The following is an 18,820-nucleotide window of genomic DNA, read 5'->3' as shown; positions in this document are numbered from 1 at the left end:
AAACGTCAGCCTTTGATCTTCGCTATGTTGACTCTCAGTGCCATCGAGTTCCTGTCTTCCCACCTTCGAAAGCTCGTGCGTGCATCGTCACCACAAGAACTGGACATGCGGTCTCCTTTCTTGTTCAGACGGCCTGCGACAGCCCTTGAGAGGCCAAAACTCTCAATCGTCAAGAAAACACAGGGGGGACAGCAGGAGGCGAATGTGCTGCTCGGCGAGCCTTGGCCAGGTGGCGCCCAAGGAGCCCGAACCGCTCGCATGCTTCGTCAGCTGCCCCATTCCAACAAGACGGAGCCGCCGGCACCGAAGCCCGAAGATTTCGCCTCTGTCTCCTAACACACACAGTTCCACTCGAGGATAGACCATGGAAACCCCAGGGGCCCGAACGCTAGGTTCTCCACAACCCATCTCTCACCCCCTGCCCCTACCCGTTGTGGTCCCACAAAAACCACAAGAAAGAAGTTGCCTCACGACCGGCATCCGGCTGCTGGCGTTGTCCGGCGGGTTCGTGTCTCATTCCCATGCGTTTGACGTTCCGTGTACTCGGGGCAAGGCGCGTTCAGCGGGAATGTTTCAAAAGTTCGTTTATCTCCACCGTACGGCGAACATGTTCGTTTCGCGGGCGTATCACCGTTTGGAATCAGGCGGTACACTGGGGCGAGTGAGGCAACTGAGGCTTCCTAGGGGAGAGCTAGGTGCCAAGCCAAAGTGATGCTTCTTTACAGCTGTACGCGAGTTCCCTAGAAGCAAGCCTGTCTAAAAACGAAACAATCGCGACAGTGAAAACCAAAAGGGCTGTGCGTGTCAACATGAGACAGAGCGAAGGCAAGAGCCGTACAGGTGCACGCAGGCCTCTATACAGAGACAGACAGATGTATATACGTCGGCCATTCGTGGGACGTCTCTCAGGATATAAATATGCAAATCTGTTCATTTATTTCCACATCACTAGGTGGCAATCAGGCATTCGCATTCGTTGACTGAGCATGCCAAGGACAGAAAAATCACGTCAGAAAGAGGTCTTTTCAAACGATTCGAAAGGACTCTGAGAAAGGCGCGTTCAATGCCAGAAATTCACTTATCGAAGGGAAGACTTCAGACGTCCACGCAGACACACATGCTCTGAAAAAGCCCCTTGTAAATAGTGAGGACAAACGTAGAATTAGAGCCCAAATTTTTGTGGAGCTTGTAGACGTCAGCGAACGCGCAGATACTGTCCCAAAGTCTACATATCTGCACAGATCCACTGCCGGCTCCAGAGGGAAACTGTCACCCTCGTCTCATTCTTCTCCTGGGTGTGTTTCGTCTCCTTCCCCTCTCCCGCTGTTTGGCATCCCTCCTGTCGCTTTCCCGCCTCTTCGTCTTCGTCGCTGTGTTGTCTTCGCGTTCCGACCCGGGTCCTGTTTCACTTCGGCTCCCTTCTAGGCTCCTTCTCTTGCGGTGCGAAGGCCGGCAGCCGTCGCCTGCGTGTGTTTGGTGCTTGCGTCCTCGCTGACATCGGTTCTGGTCGCTCGGGGCCTAAACCGTGGGGGGAGAATCTGAGACAGACACGCGAATAGAAGACGCGGGAGTCGAAGGTGAGAACGACATTGAAACAGAAAACAAGGGGAAGCAAAGCGCGCGCGGAGAAAGGGACATCAAGAGATCGGGAACCGGAAGCGACTCGCGCGGGAAGGGAAAACGGGGAATTCCGGGTCGCGACTGTGGAGCAGCCGTTGACGCACTTGACGCCGAGCCTCGCCAGGCGATGCACATTCATATCTTTTATGCAACTGACCCGTTCTCAAAAAAACGCAAAGTTCAATGGAGAGCGATTTAACTGTAGCAGAGGCCAAACCCTCAAGTAGCGTACACTTGATCTGGGATGTCACATCCCATCCATGAAAAGCAACTGCCTCATGACCACGATTCCGTTTCATTCACTCCCTCACCGTCCTTACATCCAATCGTCGCAACCGTAAAATAGGCAAAACACGTACGTGTAGCTAGAAATATACATGCAATCTAAATGAATCCAGTACAAATACAGATAGGGGTGGGTGCTTTCGGAAATATGGTCATCGCTGTACTTTGATCTACTATACGAATGTATATTCCTACGCAAGTAGGCATATCTCTACGTCTGGACAGAGAGGGGACGTCCTGGTTATACGCACCCCATGAGTACCTCCACATCTCGCCACCGGCATGCACAGACACACGTCTGTCGACCTTACCAGTCGGAAGCGTCTCCGGTCGCCTCCACGGCCTTTTCCGACCCTTCTGCCGACTCCGACTCATCGTCCTCTTCGGTGTCTTCCGCTGAATCCGACGTGTCAGCTCCTTCGCTCTTTTCGTCTCCTTCCTCGGAGTTGGCTTCCTCAGTCCCCTCACCCTTTTCGTCTCCTTCCTCGGAGTTGGCTTCCTCAGTCCCCTCACCCTTTTCGTCTCCTTCAGCCCGCTCGGCTGTCTCAGGTGCCTGGGCCCCTTCTGTCTTGGCAGCCTCTGCGGCCGGCTGCTCGGGCTCTGGCCTGCCTTCGGAATCGGCAGAGACATTGCCAGCATTCACCGTAGCGGCCGGTGGGGCGTGCGCTCCCCTGCCAACCTGAAGCAAACGAGGCACCCAGAGAGCACCTGACTCGGTCTTTCTCTGCGGAGTTCCGAGTATATGCTTATATGCGGGGAGTAGGTGTGCGTGTCTAGGGGCGTGGATACGTGCGAAGCGTTCTTGTTGACACATGACCAAGCGGCGAAGCATGGCGGAACGTGTCGCTTGGCAGATACACACACGGCCCGGCAAAAAGCGCAGATCGCGCATCCCCAGTGGAGCGACACGCGAGAGAACGAAAGGGGGTCGCGGGGCCGATCCTACTCAGTGGCGTGAGAGGACCCAGCAGGTGAACAGGTAGCTCAGGCTCGACGGCGCAAACTGAGAAACGGCGAGATACACGGCAGCACAGACCCGCTCCGAGACACATAACGTGCAAGCGCTTGAGAGAGATGAGGTGGAGGTTTCACGAGGTCGTCTGAATCCTCTCGCGAGCTCCAACGCAACCGACAGACGCGCACTCCTGGCACGGGGCGCGCCAGAGAGCCGCGACCAACACACCTGCATACAGTACAGAGGTGTCCGACGCATATCTGAAAAACCAACACTTTTTTTGGTATACAGTCTGTACGAAGATCGCATTGTTGGTGCCGGACGGCCTTCGCTCTTTGCGTACCTGCATCCGGAGCCTTCTGGCCCGTTTTTTTTGCGGTCCCACGACGTGTTGCACGCGAGCGGGTATGTCAAGGAAGGTTTGTGTGAAGTTGGCGAACGGCACAGACGCATGGGTTCCCCGGTCGATATTTCCAAAGACATTGACCTTCTGTAACGTCGGCATCGCTGTGACGAGTGCCTGGACCAGGTTGCGGAGTGGGGCCTCGTCGATGAAGTTGCTCTGCAGCTCGACCAGGCTAAGTTGGCAATGCGGCCCAAAAGGCGCCTTTTCTTTTATGCCGCTGGCGAGGGCTTCAGCGAAGCGGTTTCCGAGGCAGCACCCATTGAGAGAGAAGCAGCCGACGTCGCGGCCGCAACCCACCTTCAGGAACAAATCCGCCACTTCTGGGGTGTCTGTGAAGGGGTTCCGGTCCAGGAGCAGCCGGTCGCAGGACCGGAAAGAGAGCACACTCGTGAGCATCTCTACCGTAGAGTTTGTGAACTCGTTGAAAGAGAGGTCCAAGAGATCCAGGTCGTACAACTGCCAGGCCTCCGAAGACAGGAACCTCAAATGGATGCCCGACAGCTGCATGTTGCACATGATGATCGACTTCAACCAGGTGTACTTACACAGGAAGAAGAAAATGGCCTTCAGACCCATCGGTGAGACGGAGCAACCCCCAAAGTCCAAAATTGTCCCCGCAGCGGATTCGAAGAAACGGAGAGCACTCTGACTCAGCGGGTAGGCGCTTCTTTCCTCTGTGCGTACGTAGTACGCGCCTGCAAGTCTGAAGACAGCGCGCGAGAAACGAAAAGGCGGGACACGAAGAACATAGAAAACGTGTGAACGGGACGACTGAAACCGAGTAGCGTTTCTGTGCCTTTGAGCGCATTCAGAAGGCTGCAAGTCGTCACCGGAGGCAAATGCCGCAGCCGCCTTTTCCGCCTGACCCATTTCAACGGTGGTCGTGTGTCTGGGATTCACACCTTGCAGAAACAAGCTGTTGACTCATCCAATGCACCACTGGGGCCTCTCGCGCTCTCCGACGCACGCACAGACGGAGTTATGAGAACATTCTCTTCGGATAAATAGCGTGTTGAGACTGATTTCCCCTGCATCGACTTGTGCGCATCCTTACAGATATATAAATACATAAATGAATATATATATATATATATATAGTGCTAAATGTATTCGTCAGTTTGAACAGCGAAGATGCCGGAAGTCTTTTTTTAAATCTGCTGTCGTCTCCACTGTGCGCGCAGCGTCAGTCAGGCGTTTGAATTCTGCAATCTCTAGGCGCCTTCCAACGGCCCCGCGTCCCGCCTCTCTCTGGCTTTCTTCTTTCTTCTCGGAGTGAAGGTTTGCGCCTCTCGCCGGCGCCCCCAGTCTGTGTCGGGTCTTTTGCACCTTGCCCCATCCCATCGCGGACTCAAACCTAAAGTTCAGTGGAAGGGATCGGTTTCTTCTTGAGTCGATTTCGCGAACCTCGCCCTTTTTTCTCTGTGCGCAGTTTCTGTCTCCGGCTAGATCGTTTTCGCGTCAGACGAGGCGTGGGCGTACCTGGCGTGGAGGACTCGGGCCCACTCGAGAGTGACAGCGTCTGTGGGTCCCCGAAGGACGTAGGAGATCGTGGGTTGCTCCGGCGTCCCGTCCAGCAGCGGCAGAGTCACGGGTGCGGGCGTCCCACCGGCTTCCGAGACGAACAAATCGAATCCCTCCACAGTGAGGATCATCGGCTTGGCATCGAAGTCAACTCGAACGCGATAAAGAAGCATCCCAGAGACAGTCTGGGACGGCGCAGTTGGATCGGTGGTTAGCGGCCCCGTAGGGCGCGGCTTCCCCGCCGTGAGTTGCTGGCCTTCCGGGCAGAGCCAGGCCGCCTCGCGTGTCGGCACGTCGGACCAGATGAGCGCAGGCCCGCGCAACTCAAAGTAGACAAGAGGGACCCCGTGATCGTCTCCCGGTTCGGGCTCTTTTTGGCGAAAGTCGACCGTCGTCTCCGCCGACAAGGCTCGACGCGGCGGGAACTGCTTTACCGCAGGCGACCAGACGTACCGGTCTCCTTTCACCCTCCAGCCGGCTCCGAGGAGCCGCCCGCTGAGCGTCAGCGGCAGGCTCCGCAGCAGGCTCATGTCTCCCGATATCGGCGTCGAGAGCGAAGGCGACGACCGCTGGTCGGAGTCAAAGTTGATAATGGACAAGTCGACTTTGTGTAAGGAAGTTTCGACTGCTGCGCGGAATTCCTCCGCCGTCAGAGCCGAGTTGTTGGCGAATGAGATCCGCTTCACGCCGGGAATCTTCGCCTTCACACTCGTGACGATGGCAACCAAATCGGGGGCGGCAAGGTCGTTGCCTGTGAGGGAAAGCGTGACGGGGCGCTCCACGGGTCGCCGAATCGTCGCCGCATTCTCGCGGAAGGCCTTCGCCGCCTCTGCGCCGAACCGGCAGCGGTTCAGGTCGAGTCGCGAGAGCAGGGACTGGGTGAGGAGCGTACAGAGAAGGCAGCCGCCGCTCTCGCGCTCGCCGAGCGGGTTGTCGCTCAAGTCGGCGCCTGTCGCGTGCAGTGTGTTGATGAACTTGCAGACTTCGACGGGGTTTCTGGCCTCGATCTGGTTGCAACTTAGGTCGACGCACTCAGCGAAGAACGGGAAGAGGTCCATGAGTTCGGAAATATCGGCGTCGTTCAGGCTGCGATACGACAGGTCGAGGAAACTGACCTTCTTCTCTTCGTCCAAATTCGAAAGCAACACCGAATCCAGTCCCGGGTTGAAGGGGACGCCCTTCAGGCTGAGCACCGCTGTGTTGACTCCCGACAGGCAGAACTCGGCAATCGACAATGCAGGCCGGTCTCGCGTCGTCTCCGCGAGCGCTTTCGCGTACTTGGCGAACGCCAGGCGGCGCTTCACGAGTCGATGCCACAGCAGCGTTTCGGCCTCTGTGTCAGCACTGAGCAACACAGTGACGGTCTCTGCCTCGGCCAGGCGCTCTTCGGCGGTCTTCTTCGGCCGACTGGCGGACATGTCCTTCGAGGGCGGCGCGACTTCAAGTGGGGGAGCTCCCGGTAGGCAATTCGCATTTCTCCCCGATATCCGGATCGCCAAGTAGTGCAGGTCTTCGGTCTGGGACGAGAACGGGTCGACAGTTAACACCTCGACTTCGGTCGAGGCATCGACGCACACGCCGAAAAGGGGAGTCCAGTCTTCTGTGCCGTCGACGAGCAGGTGCGACGGCTCCAGGCTCTTCGCGAAGGGGCGCATGGCCAGTCGGCCGCCGACTGTCTTGGAAAACTTTCTGGCGGTGTAGAAAAAGAGCGCCGTGCCGCGAGCTTCGACGTACATGAGGTGATGCAGGAAGCCGCCCGTTGGAAGCATGTTCATGAGCGGTAGGCCGAGCCCCTTCGAATCGGCGTAGCGGAAGTCTTCGGAAACGAGGAGAATGCCAGAGTAGTTCAAGCGGTCGTTCTTCATGGCGAAAAACGTCTCGGAACATGGCTCGTACCGCGGGTAATTGAATGTGTAAGGCGGGAACGAGTCGTCCACGGTATCGTAGCTCGACACGGTGAAGGACTCGTACGTGTACTGAGTCGAGACCGACTCGAACTCGTCGCTGTCGTCGCCCTGCTCTCTCTCGAGCGCCTTGATCTCCGCCAGAAGCGCCGCCGTATTTACGTGCTTTTGTGGAGCTGCCAACATCCTCAAAATCCTCTCTTTCTTCTTCTGCTCGGCTAGCACCACCTCCTTTCCCCGACCCTTCGGATGGCGGTGTCTGCCCTGTTGTCAGAAAGAAAACAAAGGACGGAAATAAGCAGGGAGACAGAGAGAACGAAACCTGCGAATATTGGCGAGGGAACGAGCCGCTGCCACGCAACATACCCTCCCCATCGGCTGTCCGGAAAGCTGCGCTGTCTTCTCGGTGGCAAAGCGCTTCAGTCACGTTCGTCGGCAAAGACAGCCTTTTGGCTCGGACCTGAGAGCTTACGAAACGGAACGAGGAAAGGTTTGCATGCATCGATGCACATCGACACTTCCAGACGTGGACCGTAGTTTAGACGTATTTATGTGTGCATATGAATCCGAATCTCACATACACATGCACGCATACAGAGCTGGAGATCCAGAGATACATACATAACACGGAGAGATGCGAGAAGATCGACAGCTCCTTGTCGACGGGTCGTCTTCACATTTGTGTAATCGCTCTCTGCCGGCTTACCATGAACTTAACTTTGGTTCGAGGTCGGTCGGTCCTCTCCGCGATGAGTGACTTAATCTGTGGAAGGATCTTGTCCTGCGCATTCTTCTTTTTAATTGCCCTGTACCTCTCTTTCAGCTGGTCGGCATTAAGATCTACAAACCTGGGCAGCCCTGTAGCGCCCTCGCCCTTCGAAGAGCTATCTGGTACCTGTTTCTTGGGGTCCTCAGCCCGGCCCCGACATTTAAGCATCTTGAACTGCATGTCGGCTTTCTGCTCTTCAATCTTCAGACGAGCCTCGACCGCCTTCTCTTCGATCTCCGCTCTAGTAGCCTCTTCCCGCGTCTTGGCGAGCTTCAGTTGATGCATTTTCGCTGGAGGCAACATGGGGCGGAGGGTGTGAGAAGAGAGGAGCGGACGCGGCGGAGCGAGCGAGATTGATTCCAGATCGAGGCAGAAGACGAGGAACAAAAAGAAAGGCACACAACAGGGAAGAAAGAGAAGAGCAAACCAAAGTTTATAGAAGAGTAGACAAAGTGGGCATAAGCGCCGGCGGGGGCACACAGACGGGGTAGCGAAGGCCGGTCCTTTACAAGAGAAAGGAACGAGCGTTTTTCGCGATTCCGCACTGTGTGTACACGCCACTTTCTCACATGCATCCCGACAGGCATGCATACCTGTTCTAAACAGCCCCGTGCACACATCCAAATCTATCGGCGTTTGCCTCTATTCGCATGTGGTGTGAGAAGTAGTATGGAGACGTATAGGCTCAAAGAGGTCGGAATGGAGGAAAAGCTAGAGAGATATAGAGCTAAGTGGGCATGCTCGTCTGTGCGTTTGTGAACGGCATTGAGCCAGCCTCCCCCCCCCCCCCGACGACGCGGACATCGTTGCTTCGGAAGCGTGAAAACATCGTGAGAAATCGCTTTTGATTTTGGGTACCCGTAGAACAAGGAGCTTTGCGGGTCACGCTCCAGTACAAAAGCCGCAGAAATCCGCGTGTTGCCGCTGCGTGCGGTTCACCCCCTTTCTGTATGTAGCCTTGTGTTCATTACCCTTCAAACCAAAGAAACAGGCCCCGGCTTGGGTGTTGCGCTCGACGTTTGTTGCCTGTCTCCCTGACTGTCCTGCCTGTGACCATTCGCGGCGCTGAGGAGTCGTCAGACGTACCTTGGAACTCGAATACCGACATTCGTGGCGGTTGCGCTTGGAGCATGGCCTGACGTGTCTCCTCGACGTCGGGTTCTTTGACGTAGTATCCGGGAGAGAACTGGCCCTCGGGGTAGGCGTAGCGCGCCTGCAAGGCTTCTTCGCGTTTCGTGAATTTGCTGTCTTTCCCCATCAAGTGGACAGGGGCGAATACTCGCGACGGGAACGGAGCGACCCAGACACGGCCGAAGGAGTCGACGAGCTCGTGCCTCCTAGTCTTCTTTGCAGACGAGTGCTGCTCCCAGAGACTCAGGCCCGCGTGCTGCCGCCCGGACTTGGCGTCAGATCGGGGCGTCGCCTCGAGCTTCAAGTAGGAAAAGCCGCCGTCAACCACGCATTCCACTTGTTTCAAGGTTTCCACGTTCTCACCGAGAGCCCCCTCCTCGCTCAGCATGGCCGGCCACACTGCCGCCTCCGCAACGGCCTTCCCACTCTTCCCCTGTTCCCCGAGCATCTCCAACACTCCCAAGGCGGACGGCGCGGTCGTGAGGTCGGCGACGCAGTTGGCTAGGCGCGAGACGCCGGAGGACACCCACCCGTCGTCGTTGACGCCGAGCAGCGAGAGCGAGGCTCGGGAAGTCTCGTCGTGAGGGTATCGGGTGACGAGGTCGAGCTGCGTGGCCCGAGGGAGCAAGCTTCTTTCTTCTCTTCCTCGCCGCCTCCCGCCTTGCTCCGTCCCTTGCCGTCCTCGCTCCTTGCCCACGACAGCGCGGCGCCCCCGGCTCCCAGCATACGCTGCGCGCGACGCAGCGGGCTCGAAGATCAGCGTGTCCGCTCCGGGACCGACAGGCTTCGCGCCAGCCTCGAGCTCCGGCTGATACTCAGCCATGACCTCGTATGAAGGCCCTGTGTACACCGGCGCGTCATACACGAGCTTGTAAGACACCCGCCCAGACGCGTCGGCGATGCCCGACGCGTCTCCGCTCCAAACGGCGTCTTCGGCTCCGGCGACTGGGGCGCCGGCGTTGCGGCGAGGCGGCAGAATCACCCGGCCGACATTGTCGAAGACCGGCTTCGGGCGCAAGGTCGCGGGGAAGCGCGTTCGCCTGATGGCGTCCAGTGCACTCCAAGAGGAAAGCGCAGCAGACGGTTCGTCGCTCTGGGGGAGCAGAAGCGGCAGAGGCAAGTTGGGCTCCTCGTCGCTGTCGCTGTCCAGTCTTGTAGCGAGCTCCGGCATGTCCCCGAGCGTCGCCGCGTTGCCAGGGCCTCCCACTGTCTTAGGAAAGGCTTCCGGGCTCGGCGAAACCGCGTGGCTCTGCCCGTCAGCCTGCCCGCCTCCAGGGCTGCTGGCCGCATGTGTTGGGGCTTCTTGAAACGCCAACTTAATTTTGGGTCCCAAAGCCTTGAGAGCCTCGCCGCCTTTCCCCTTCTTCGGCGGGGGAAAAAGAGCCTTCTTCCCCGCTCCAGGCGGCGGCGGTGTTTTTTTTGGCGGCGGCCCCGGCACAACCTTCTTCGCAGGCGGGGGCTCGGGAAGCGCCTTCGCCTCTTCGGTAGGCGGAGCAGGCGAAGGCGAGGTCGCCGGAGGTTTTCCCTGGGGTCCCGAAACAAGTGGCTCGGACGCAGCCGGCGCCACAGCGGCTTTTTCTACCGGAGGTTCTGTTGCCTTTCCCGTCGCTGCCCCCGAGCCGTCCTTCGTCCGGCCTCTCCTCTGGATGGGAATCCCTAGAGCTTCGGCCTCCTTCTCTTGGTCTCTCTCTAAGTTTGCAGCGAGGCGCATAGCTCGATGGAGGCCCAGAACGTCTTCTGACATCCGTTGCTCGCCCCACTCTTCTCGCGTGCCGCACTCACCGTCCGGCGCTCCGCGCCGCTGCGGTCCTGATTTCAACCGGCGAAAGCCACTGTCGTCTCTCACAGTCCGCCCGTGTGCCGCTGAGCCCCCGCCCTCGGGCTCTCGGCCCCGCGCTTCTCCAGTCAGTCGCATCTCGAGACGCGCAATGAGGCTCTCGGCGTTCGCTTGGTGCCGTCCTTCACTGGAAATCTCGCGCGGGACAGTCGTCGGACCTCCACCTACGAAGCCTAGATAGTCAGCCTGCGCTTCTTCAGGCGAGGCACCGAGGTCCCCAAAAAACCTGTCGGCGTAAATGATCATGCGCTTGTGGGATTGGCGTCGATGAACAGCAAGCTCGGGCCCCGTCAAGGAAACGCGACTCTTTTCCACTTCTTTTTGAATCCGAGCATCCTTGAGCTGCCACGGCTCGGCCTCCAGTGGCAGTCGTCTGGCTTCGCTGCCTGGCTTCCTGGAATCCCAAAAAGAAGTTATGGCCCTCGCCTTCGCCTCAGCCGCCGCCTTCCCTCTCTGCCTGTGTCTCTGGTCCTGCTCCTGAGCCCTCAGCGCAGCGCCCGGTGCGAGTCCGGGCTGGACTGCAGCAAGCATCAGGTTCTCGACGCGCTCATCGTCGCTGAGAAACTGTTTGTTCGCCATGAAAAGCCTCTCCTGTAGATCGGCCGGCCCTTTGGCATCCGGTGCATCCTGAGTGTCGCGCCTCATATCCTCGAGCAAAACTTTGGCAGCCCGTGGACATACTTTCGCTGCCTGTGTGCGAAGCAGCGCTGCCTCGTCTGAGCGGTTCGCTGGAGGCTTCTGCAGCAATTCCAGCTGGTGATCGTCAGACGCCTGGTTGCTTATCCCTGGCGCTTCGTCGTGCCACAGACCTGTGTACGGCAGCTTCGGAGCACACGGGTTGTACGCGAATTTCTCGGTCGTTGCGCCTGCGCGTTCAAACGGGGCAGTCAACTGCTCTGTGTAACCCCCCAGAATGCGCGTCTCTGAGGGTTGCGTGGCCTGGATCCGCTCAAAGGGAAAGACATTCGCTGTGGATCGCGTTCCCACGTTCGTCGAGTCGCGTTCCCTGCGAACAGGAAAAAGGACAACAGAGAAACAATGCAATACTTGACATCGACAGGGACAGTCTTCCGCCAACCACAGAGTGGATGAACGGCAGCAACCAAAATGCGAAGAGACAGGCTGTCCCGCCTGCGGAGTGGTTGGAGAGCGAGAAGCCAGGCGATAAGAAGACGATGAAGTGCTCGTTTTCTGGAGGCGCACTATAGACCCCCGCTAAAAAGCAGAGACAGGAAAAGGTCTAAGAAAGCCCAGACGCTCCGTTCCAACACGAAATTGTCGCAGACAGCACGCGGTCTACATATCAACGTTCACGTGCATGTGTACGCCGATATTTCAATTCCGTTTGCGTGGGGAGTCCGCCCGCTCCTAAAAAAAGCTCCGGCAATCCCCAAACATATATACAGATCTTGTATGTGGATAGACATATACAAAAACATATATATCGGTTAGCTCTATACCTATATATATGTATATATGTGTATATATACCTCGATACGTTTAGCGATGAATCGCAGCCTCTCCCCATGCACCGGTTACACAGCCTTCAACCGGAATGTGCACTCTAGCCGCACAGTTCGCCGGCGAGCCATGCAGTCATCCGACGTGCTTAGGGAGGGTAATACTAATCAGCAAACGCGACAAGCTACTCTGCTAAAGTGAACTTCATATGACGTTTCATTACTATTCATATATATATATATATATATATATATATATATATATCCTGTAACGCCTATGTACACGGCCGTTCCTTTCCTTACCGTATGAGCGAAGGAGACGCGGGATGCCAGGCATCCGGCTCCGCGACCTGGAAGGTGTTCTCGCGTTTAACGGGCTCCCGAAGTCGGACTTTTAGTCCCGGTAAGAGTTGCTCTTCATCCTCTTCTACGAGGGCACAAAGGACGGACAGATGACGAGCACATCCGCATGAGCGGGCTTGGGCTTTTTCGGCCCATTCTTTTCAAGTCCAGTCTTCGTGGGTGTCGCGCCGTCGTCAAGAGAGAAAAGACGGTTCACGAGGCGTCGACACTCCGCACTGCTTCTGGAATCGTTAGCAAACGAGCGAAGAAAGGCGATCCGTGTGTAGCGTCCGGCCCTTGTTTCGCGCTGCTCGAGGGGAAAGAAACACAGTCCCAAAGCAAGTCTCTTTTTCACTACCCTCTTTACAAGCAAAAGGAGACTGTCGGCGTTTGAGGAACTGAGCAGCGTTCTCTAAACTTTTTCAGAACCTATCAGGTTGCCGACCAGCCTCACTCGTCCTCGGTTCGGGGCTCGCTGCCTTCGTTAGAAAAGAGCACGAAGATGTGGTCACGCAGCTTCCACGTCTTTCTTCAGCTTTTTCCGCCCTCGCTCCTCACCATCCTTGAGGGAAAGATCCCGGAGACGATCAAATCGGCCAGCGCTCGGGCTCGCGACAGGCAGCCACCGTGCGGCGCCGGGCAGTGACAGTCTCTGCAGGTCCGACGGGGTCAACCATTCTGAACAGTTGCTTGGAGCTGTTTCGCGCGCAAACACACGAGAAGCGGATAGAGGAGCAACTTGCACGCATATAGGTACAGAAAGTGGGGCGCGGCGACAGCGCGATGTAGAGGGTCAGCCGCTAGGCCCCTACATGCGTGAGAAGAACGACAAGCAGATAAATGCAGAGATCTACACAGACACGTGTGGAATCGCTCAGGCGCAGATGCGGAAGTACTCAGCCACGCAAATGCAAAGAAATACGTCGCGGGACACAGACAGTAAAGTCGAGCGGCGCACACGCCCTGGCAGCTGCACACGGGTAGAGTCGAAGACACCCGCGCGAGACAAACGAGTAGACATTCAACGCAGAGATCCTGCGCCTAAACAACGTATCTCGGGGTGAGCGCGATCTGGGCGTTATCTACGCAGCATCTCAAAACAATAGCCAAGGTAAACGAAAGGGGCTGGAGGCGACGATCTCCGTGAACGCATCGCCTACGACTTACTTGCATTCTTGGGGTCGTCCACTCCAGGGACTGTCGGCCCCGGGACAGCGAGTGAATCTTGGACGACTGCGAGAAGCCAATACCAAAAACAGGCAATGACGCGCACGTGCCATGAGACCTCAGGCGTGGTGGAAAGGGGCAGATGCCGGAACACGGCGAGAGAGAAAGCACTACAAAAGGACGACCGCATTTTGGGCGGTTCGCGAAAGTTGCAGTGGAGGTGCCGAGTACGGAGGAAAAGGGAAAAGTCTATGCAGACAGAAAGGAACGCACGCGTTTTCTTAGAAGCACATAGACGTAGACGCGCAAGTGGACGCACACATTCGCATCTCCACGTGAGAAGAGGAACATGCCTGGAAAGTTGTTCGCACAAATACATTTACACGTATAGAGAGATGTAGACGCAGGTATCGAGCGATGATTGCACCGGCGGAACAAATTCTTCCGGGGTGTCTACAAGACTGGTTGAGTTAGCCGACTCACCGCCAAATGTAAGAAGGCCTTCACCCCTCCTGAGTTGCTCTAACCGGTTCATCTTTCTTGATTGGGCATGGAGGAGCGAGAAGCGAACAAGGCAGAAGCCGCGGGAAGAGGGAGGAACCCGGACAAATACGGTTTGGGAAGACGAGGAGCAAAGATGGCAAAATAGAACCAGGAAGGGATTATGGAGCAACGTCGAAACGGAGTCCAATGCGTAGGCGTTGAGGAGGGCAATTCGAGCTCCAGAAGGAGAGGGAAAACAACAGGCGGCTGAAAACAAGGCGCCGCCGAGTCAGGGCTGTATGCAACAAGATGCTCTCTGTCACACAGCGGGAAAGGCAAAAGGTCAAGACGAAGACAGGAAGCATTTGCAAGGGGAGGACGCTAATCCGAAAGTGGCTGGAGATAGATGCAGAGGCTCTTTTGTCACGCGTGTGCGTTTGGATTGGTCCAACATACCGCGGTGCCGTTGCCAATCTCCAACAAGCCGCGGAAGCTGCCGAGGACTATTCGCATTCCCTACTTTGGTGTACTATGGATGCAAAGGACTAAAAGAAGAAGAAACGGAGAGGAATACGGGGAGGACGAAACAGGCCGGTAAGCCGACCACTAGCGGACAGGTGGAAGGTACCAAGACACCATGAAGTCTTGTAGGCTCTCCCTTGAACGAAATTCCGACACACAGCGCGGCGGATGTTCAAAAGGGAACGAGCTGATAGCACCTTCTTCCTGTGCAAATTCCCAGCAAATGTGTACGACAGAAACAAGTGAGGACGGCGTACGGACCGGAACTCGATTTTAGAGAAAGGCCACGGACCGCCCACGGGGTCTTGTTTGCCCAAGATCCCCTCGGGGGGAATCCTCCCGTTCGAGCGCGTTCATTCGCGCGCAGGCGCCAGTAAACTGTAAAAAGGCCGGTTTGCTTCCCCAAATACTTCTGAGGAGTGTGCACGTTTGAAAACGCAGAAAAATTCGCGATACTTTTTTGCTTCGGCGAGTTTCGTTGCATGCTAGCCAGCCGCACACCAGCTGCGCATGCACATCGGGCGCGTTCGAAGGGCAGAGAAATAAGAACGGTAGCACGATTGGGAAGAAGGGGTTTTTGTAGTCCAGAAGGGAGCGGATTTTTATGTGGCGGATTGACCACGTTCCCCAAGGAAGTACCATTTTTGAGAGCTCACAAATGCAAGAAGCGGTCTCGGCAAATCCCTGCAAAGAAGCAAACCCATGCTGGCCACCCACGGGTTCCCCTAGCTCGTAATGGTGTCTTTTTGTAGGGGAGGGGGGAGGGGGGCGTTGCTCTTCAAGAGCCACACAAGCAGTTGAGTAGTGCGACAACGTTTCAAAATGCACTTTTTGGAAGGCACATTCAAACTGCGCCGTCTGTACATCTATCTCAAGAGAAGGTGAACTCTGTATTTCCTCAAATTCTTTCACTACCTAGTCACCATGGTTGTCAAGGACTTCAATTACCGAACAGCCAAAGACGGGTGCTTGCAACGGTACCGAAGGGAGGCAACACAAACATATATTTGTGACGAAAAGCATGTGTGTATAGGCACTTCGCGGTTTTCAGGTGCGAAAGATGAGGAACGTGGGGAAGGCACGCAGACACGTGCACTGGACCGTTGTGTTCGATGGTCACTGTCGCTTCGCCGTCGTCTTTGTAAGTCAGGATACAATGGGAAAAGTTTTGATTCGATGCTCTCTAACTGGCAAAGGCAGAAGAAAAAAGAAGTCCTATCTGGCCTCAAGCACTGAGAGTCAAATACGGTAGGATTGTTTTTCCGCGTTCGACGAGATCATTGCGTTCACGAAGGAGATCATATCGCTGTCCAACCGTATGGCGGGGAGTGAAAGCGAAGGGTAGTTCGAGCCGTATACTACCTCGTCGACTCCAGAGTATTCCGCGACTTCCCCATCTACATGTAAACAGACACGCTCTCGATCAGCTAGTCAGTCTACACAGAAAAAAAGGTGCTGCAGCCGCACGCTACTAGGTAAAGGTCAGAAAAAGCATGAATACGTCCACCTCGGAGAACATCGTTTCAATTTCCGGCACTACTTCGCGAATCTATTGTCCCTAGGCATTGAATCAAATGGAGTGTCAAGGGTGCCTCAAGAAGAACAGAAGTCGATGAATCTGTACACGGGGGAAACTCTTCTAATCAGGCAAGTAGCGGAATGCGGTGTAACGCCTCCATCGTGAATTTGGAGGATGGTCTGTTTGCAGATCGTCTACGCCGTCAACACCACGCAGGGGAGAGGGAGAAGAACAAACACTAAATGTGTGAAGTGCTTCCTTATCTCTGCGAGGTTCTTTGAACATGGTACGATTCCAGTCCGCTCTAATGAAGCAGAGGTGGAGCACTACCTGCTGGCAACAACGTAAAACCTCAGACTTGTTCGTCCTTCAAACTGCTACTGTCCAGAAGAGCGACTGGACAGCACGTGAGATCTGTTCCCCTTTAATAATCGGATGCAAGAGAATGCGACCTTTGATCTCGGTCTCTTTTCAAAAATGTGATCACGAGAGTATCTGTGAGGCCCCTCGTAGTGATGTTTCCCCAGTCCCCCTCAGATATCTCTTCCAGTAGCTCCTCTCTCTGTCCTTCTCCTGCTCTCCTCTCTCTTGAAGACGCGTACAATCCCTGTCAAACAACCTTCTCTCGTCATTTTCGTGCCGTTCGCTGGCTGTGCAGGCCGTCCTTTCTTTTCTCCGGTGCACCCTAAGCATCTTGTGCATTTGCTAGCGTTCAACATCTAGTTAGAGAAGTAGCAGCTTTTGGAAGCACCGCTCCAACGCTCACTTTCTCCCTTGTGTTCTTCTTTACCTCCGCACCGCTTGCGGATTCTCCTCGCCTTCGCTTGCCAGCACTTCCCCCGATTGCCAGTGTTGTACGCGGTGGTATTTTTGACCAGAGCAAATGATGATGCACGATGCATAAGTTCAGTATCTGCTCCACCGCAAGTTGTCCCCAACTTCTTCGAATAATTGCTGCTAACATGGAAAGTCTAAAGTACTGGTGCCTTGCGCCAGTGCTGGGTTTCCGGCCCTCCCTCCGTCCCCATCCGGTACATGAACAGCGGAAAACAGTACTACTGTACCATGTAAACAGGGCAGTGTAGTGCTCCCTATGCCGGAAACTGCGTCTGGTTTACTCTCCGTGTGTCTTCGAGTCTCTGTCCATCGGTAGAACTCTCCACGGTGTCTCCGGTTCTCTATTTGCAGCGTGGAAACAAAGAAAGACTGGCGAGGAAACCGCCCCGAAAAAAGCGACCTTTCTTCTGCGAGCATCGGCCGACCGGAGAAGCCCGGGATGATTGGTGTTTTAGCGGACGAGCCTGGCATCTTGTTCGTTCCTGTTCTTTCTGCCTTATTAAGTGTCTGAGGTTCACATCATTTCTGTTTCCCGATATCCCTCTAAACCTTCTCGTTTTTGGGTAGCCTCGTTTCGCGTGTCGTAGAACAAACGCGAACCCCCCTCCAGCGTGGGGACCGCAGAAGTCGCTCTTTCTTCGAGCTCGCTGTTCGTGCACAATTGTGCAAAATTCACCACGTGCTCTCTCCTGTGTGGTACTTTGTTGTGTTCGGCTATCGTTTTTCTTGAGAAAAAAGAAGACGGCGAGAAACGCGCGTAAGCCACTGTCGCTGTGTCAACACCAGCAGTCCGGACGCTTACCATTCACCCGCTGCGCTGCGCAGGAGTTGTCTCCTCTTTGTCTTACCTGTTGCATGCTCTTCACAGTCCAATACCCAGTCGGCTTTCTTTCCCTTTTCTTCTTTCCGACGCTTCTGAATTTTTTCTACGCTTTCTGTATGTACGTTGTTTTCAATCCTTGTCTGTTCGTGTCTTCTTGTTCTAGCCCCGTCTGTTGCGTCTGCCTGGCGGCCGGCGCTGGTTTGAAACATTGTTCCTCGACCAATCTCTCCGTCCCAGAGAAGACTGGTGTTTCTCGTCGGAGAGGAGGAGAGCGGCTTCGGATTTCCCTCGTTCTCTTTCCGTGAGTTTAATTTTTTGCTCCCACAAATGACTCGCGGAAACCAGCGCGACGTGGACCGCGAACGCGCGCAGCGGAGGAACCAGAAGGCGGTCAAAAACTCCACGATTAAGGACGCGGACAAGAACCTTTCTGTCGTCTGCGACATCTGCAAACAGAGTTTCATGTGTACGGTGAAAAAACCGACGCTCGATCAGCATGTGGAAAGCCGGCACCCAAAGAACTCGTTCAAGGACTGCTTTCCGAAGTGGGAAACATAGAACTACATTTCGAGTTCTAAATTGTTGACGTACCAACGCTCTGGTATTTAATGCTCGAATATCACATACGATACGATAGAACCGAAAGTTAAAAGAAGCGATTCGGCGACGAATGGTAAGGCGGCGGAGAAGGGAGGAAAGGAAAGAACCATGAGATGCTGCGGCGGATGCATGACAAATCAAGGAATTTTGGGAGAACGCTGTTCACGAATGAATCCACCTGCTGCAGCATTCAAGATACGTGAATTTGTTTATTCGTATATATATATATATATATGTTTATGTATATATGCACAAAGTCACGCCCGTGGAGTGGACTTGTGTGTGCATCTGCGGAATGGACGCTGGCGTGGTGGCGAAACTGGACGTATTCTCTGCTTGTGGCAGATGATTCGTTGCAAGGATATTTTCACCATAGACGCACAACGTTTTTGTTGGAATGCAATCCCTACGAATCGCTGACATTCTTGGCTACCGGGCGTGTCATCCCGTCTCTTAGTCCGTCGTATGCTTCAGTCGTTTTCGGGAGGAGACCGTCCACGGAAGAGACATCTGTGTTCGGGCGCTTGTGCATATACCAGTGTGTATGTGTCCACATCAGCAGTACTATAAGAAAGCCCCCATTTACCGTTAAACATATGCGTGCCTGTGGGCAGCACGAGGATAATGAGTAGTAAAATG

The 18,820-nt window shown here is 55.3% G+C and overlaps 2 protein-coding genes across 2 annotated transcripts; one reads left to right on the top strand and one right to left on the bottom strand.

The window, feature by feature from the left end:
* Positions 1-2,212: 2,212 nt before the first annotated feature.
* NCLIV_015100 (conserved hypothetical protein) lies at positions 2,213-13,932 on the bottom strand (the record flags this gene model as incomplete). The annotated part of the gene is made up of 9 exons (XM_003881700.1): positions 2,213-2,584; positions 3,204-3,969; positions 4,746-6,955; positions 7,398-7,750; positions 8,547-11,434; positions 12,192-12,315; positions 12,789-12,926; positions 13,398-13,463; positions 13,881-13,932. 9 exons carry the CDS (start codon positions 13,930-13,932, stop codon positions 2,213-2,215), a joined length of 6,969 nt encoding a protein of 2,322 aa, XP_003881749.1.
* A 3,976-nt stretch (positions 13,933-17,908) lies between these two features.
* NCLIV_015090 (conserved hypothetical protein) lies at positions 17,909-18,139 on the top strand (the record flags this gene model as incomplete). The annotated part of the gene is made up of 1 exon (XM_003881699.1): positions 17,909-18,139. The coding sequence occupies one exon, from the start codon at positions 17,909-17,911 to the stop codon at positions 18,137-18,139; it is 231 nt and encodes a 76-aa protein (XP_003881748.1).
* Positions 18,140-18,820: the final 681 nt, after the last annotated feature.

The sequence above is a fragment of the Neospora caninum genome, chromosome V, assembly GCF_000208865.1.
Source record: "Neospora caninum Liverpool complete genome, chromosome V".
NCBI lineage: Eukaryota > Apicomplexa > Conoidasida > Eucoccidiorida > Sarcocystidae > Neospora > Neospora caninum.
This window is presented reverse-complemented; position numbering and strand designations above follow the sequence as displayed.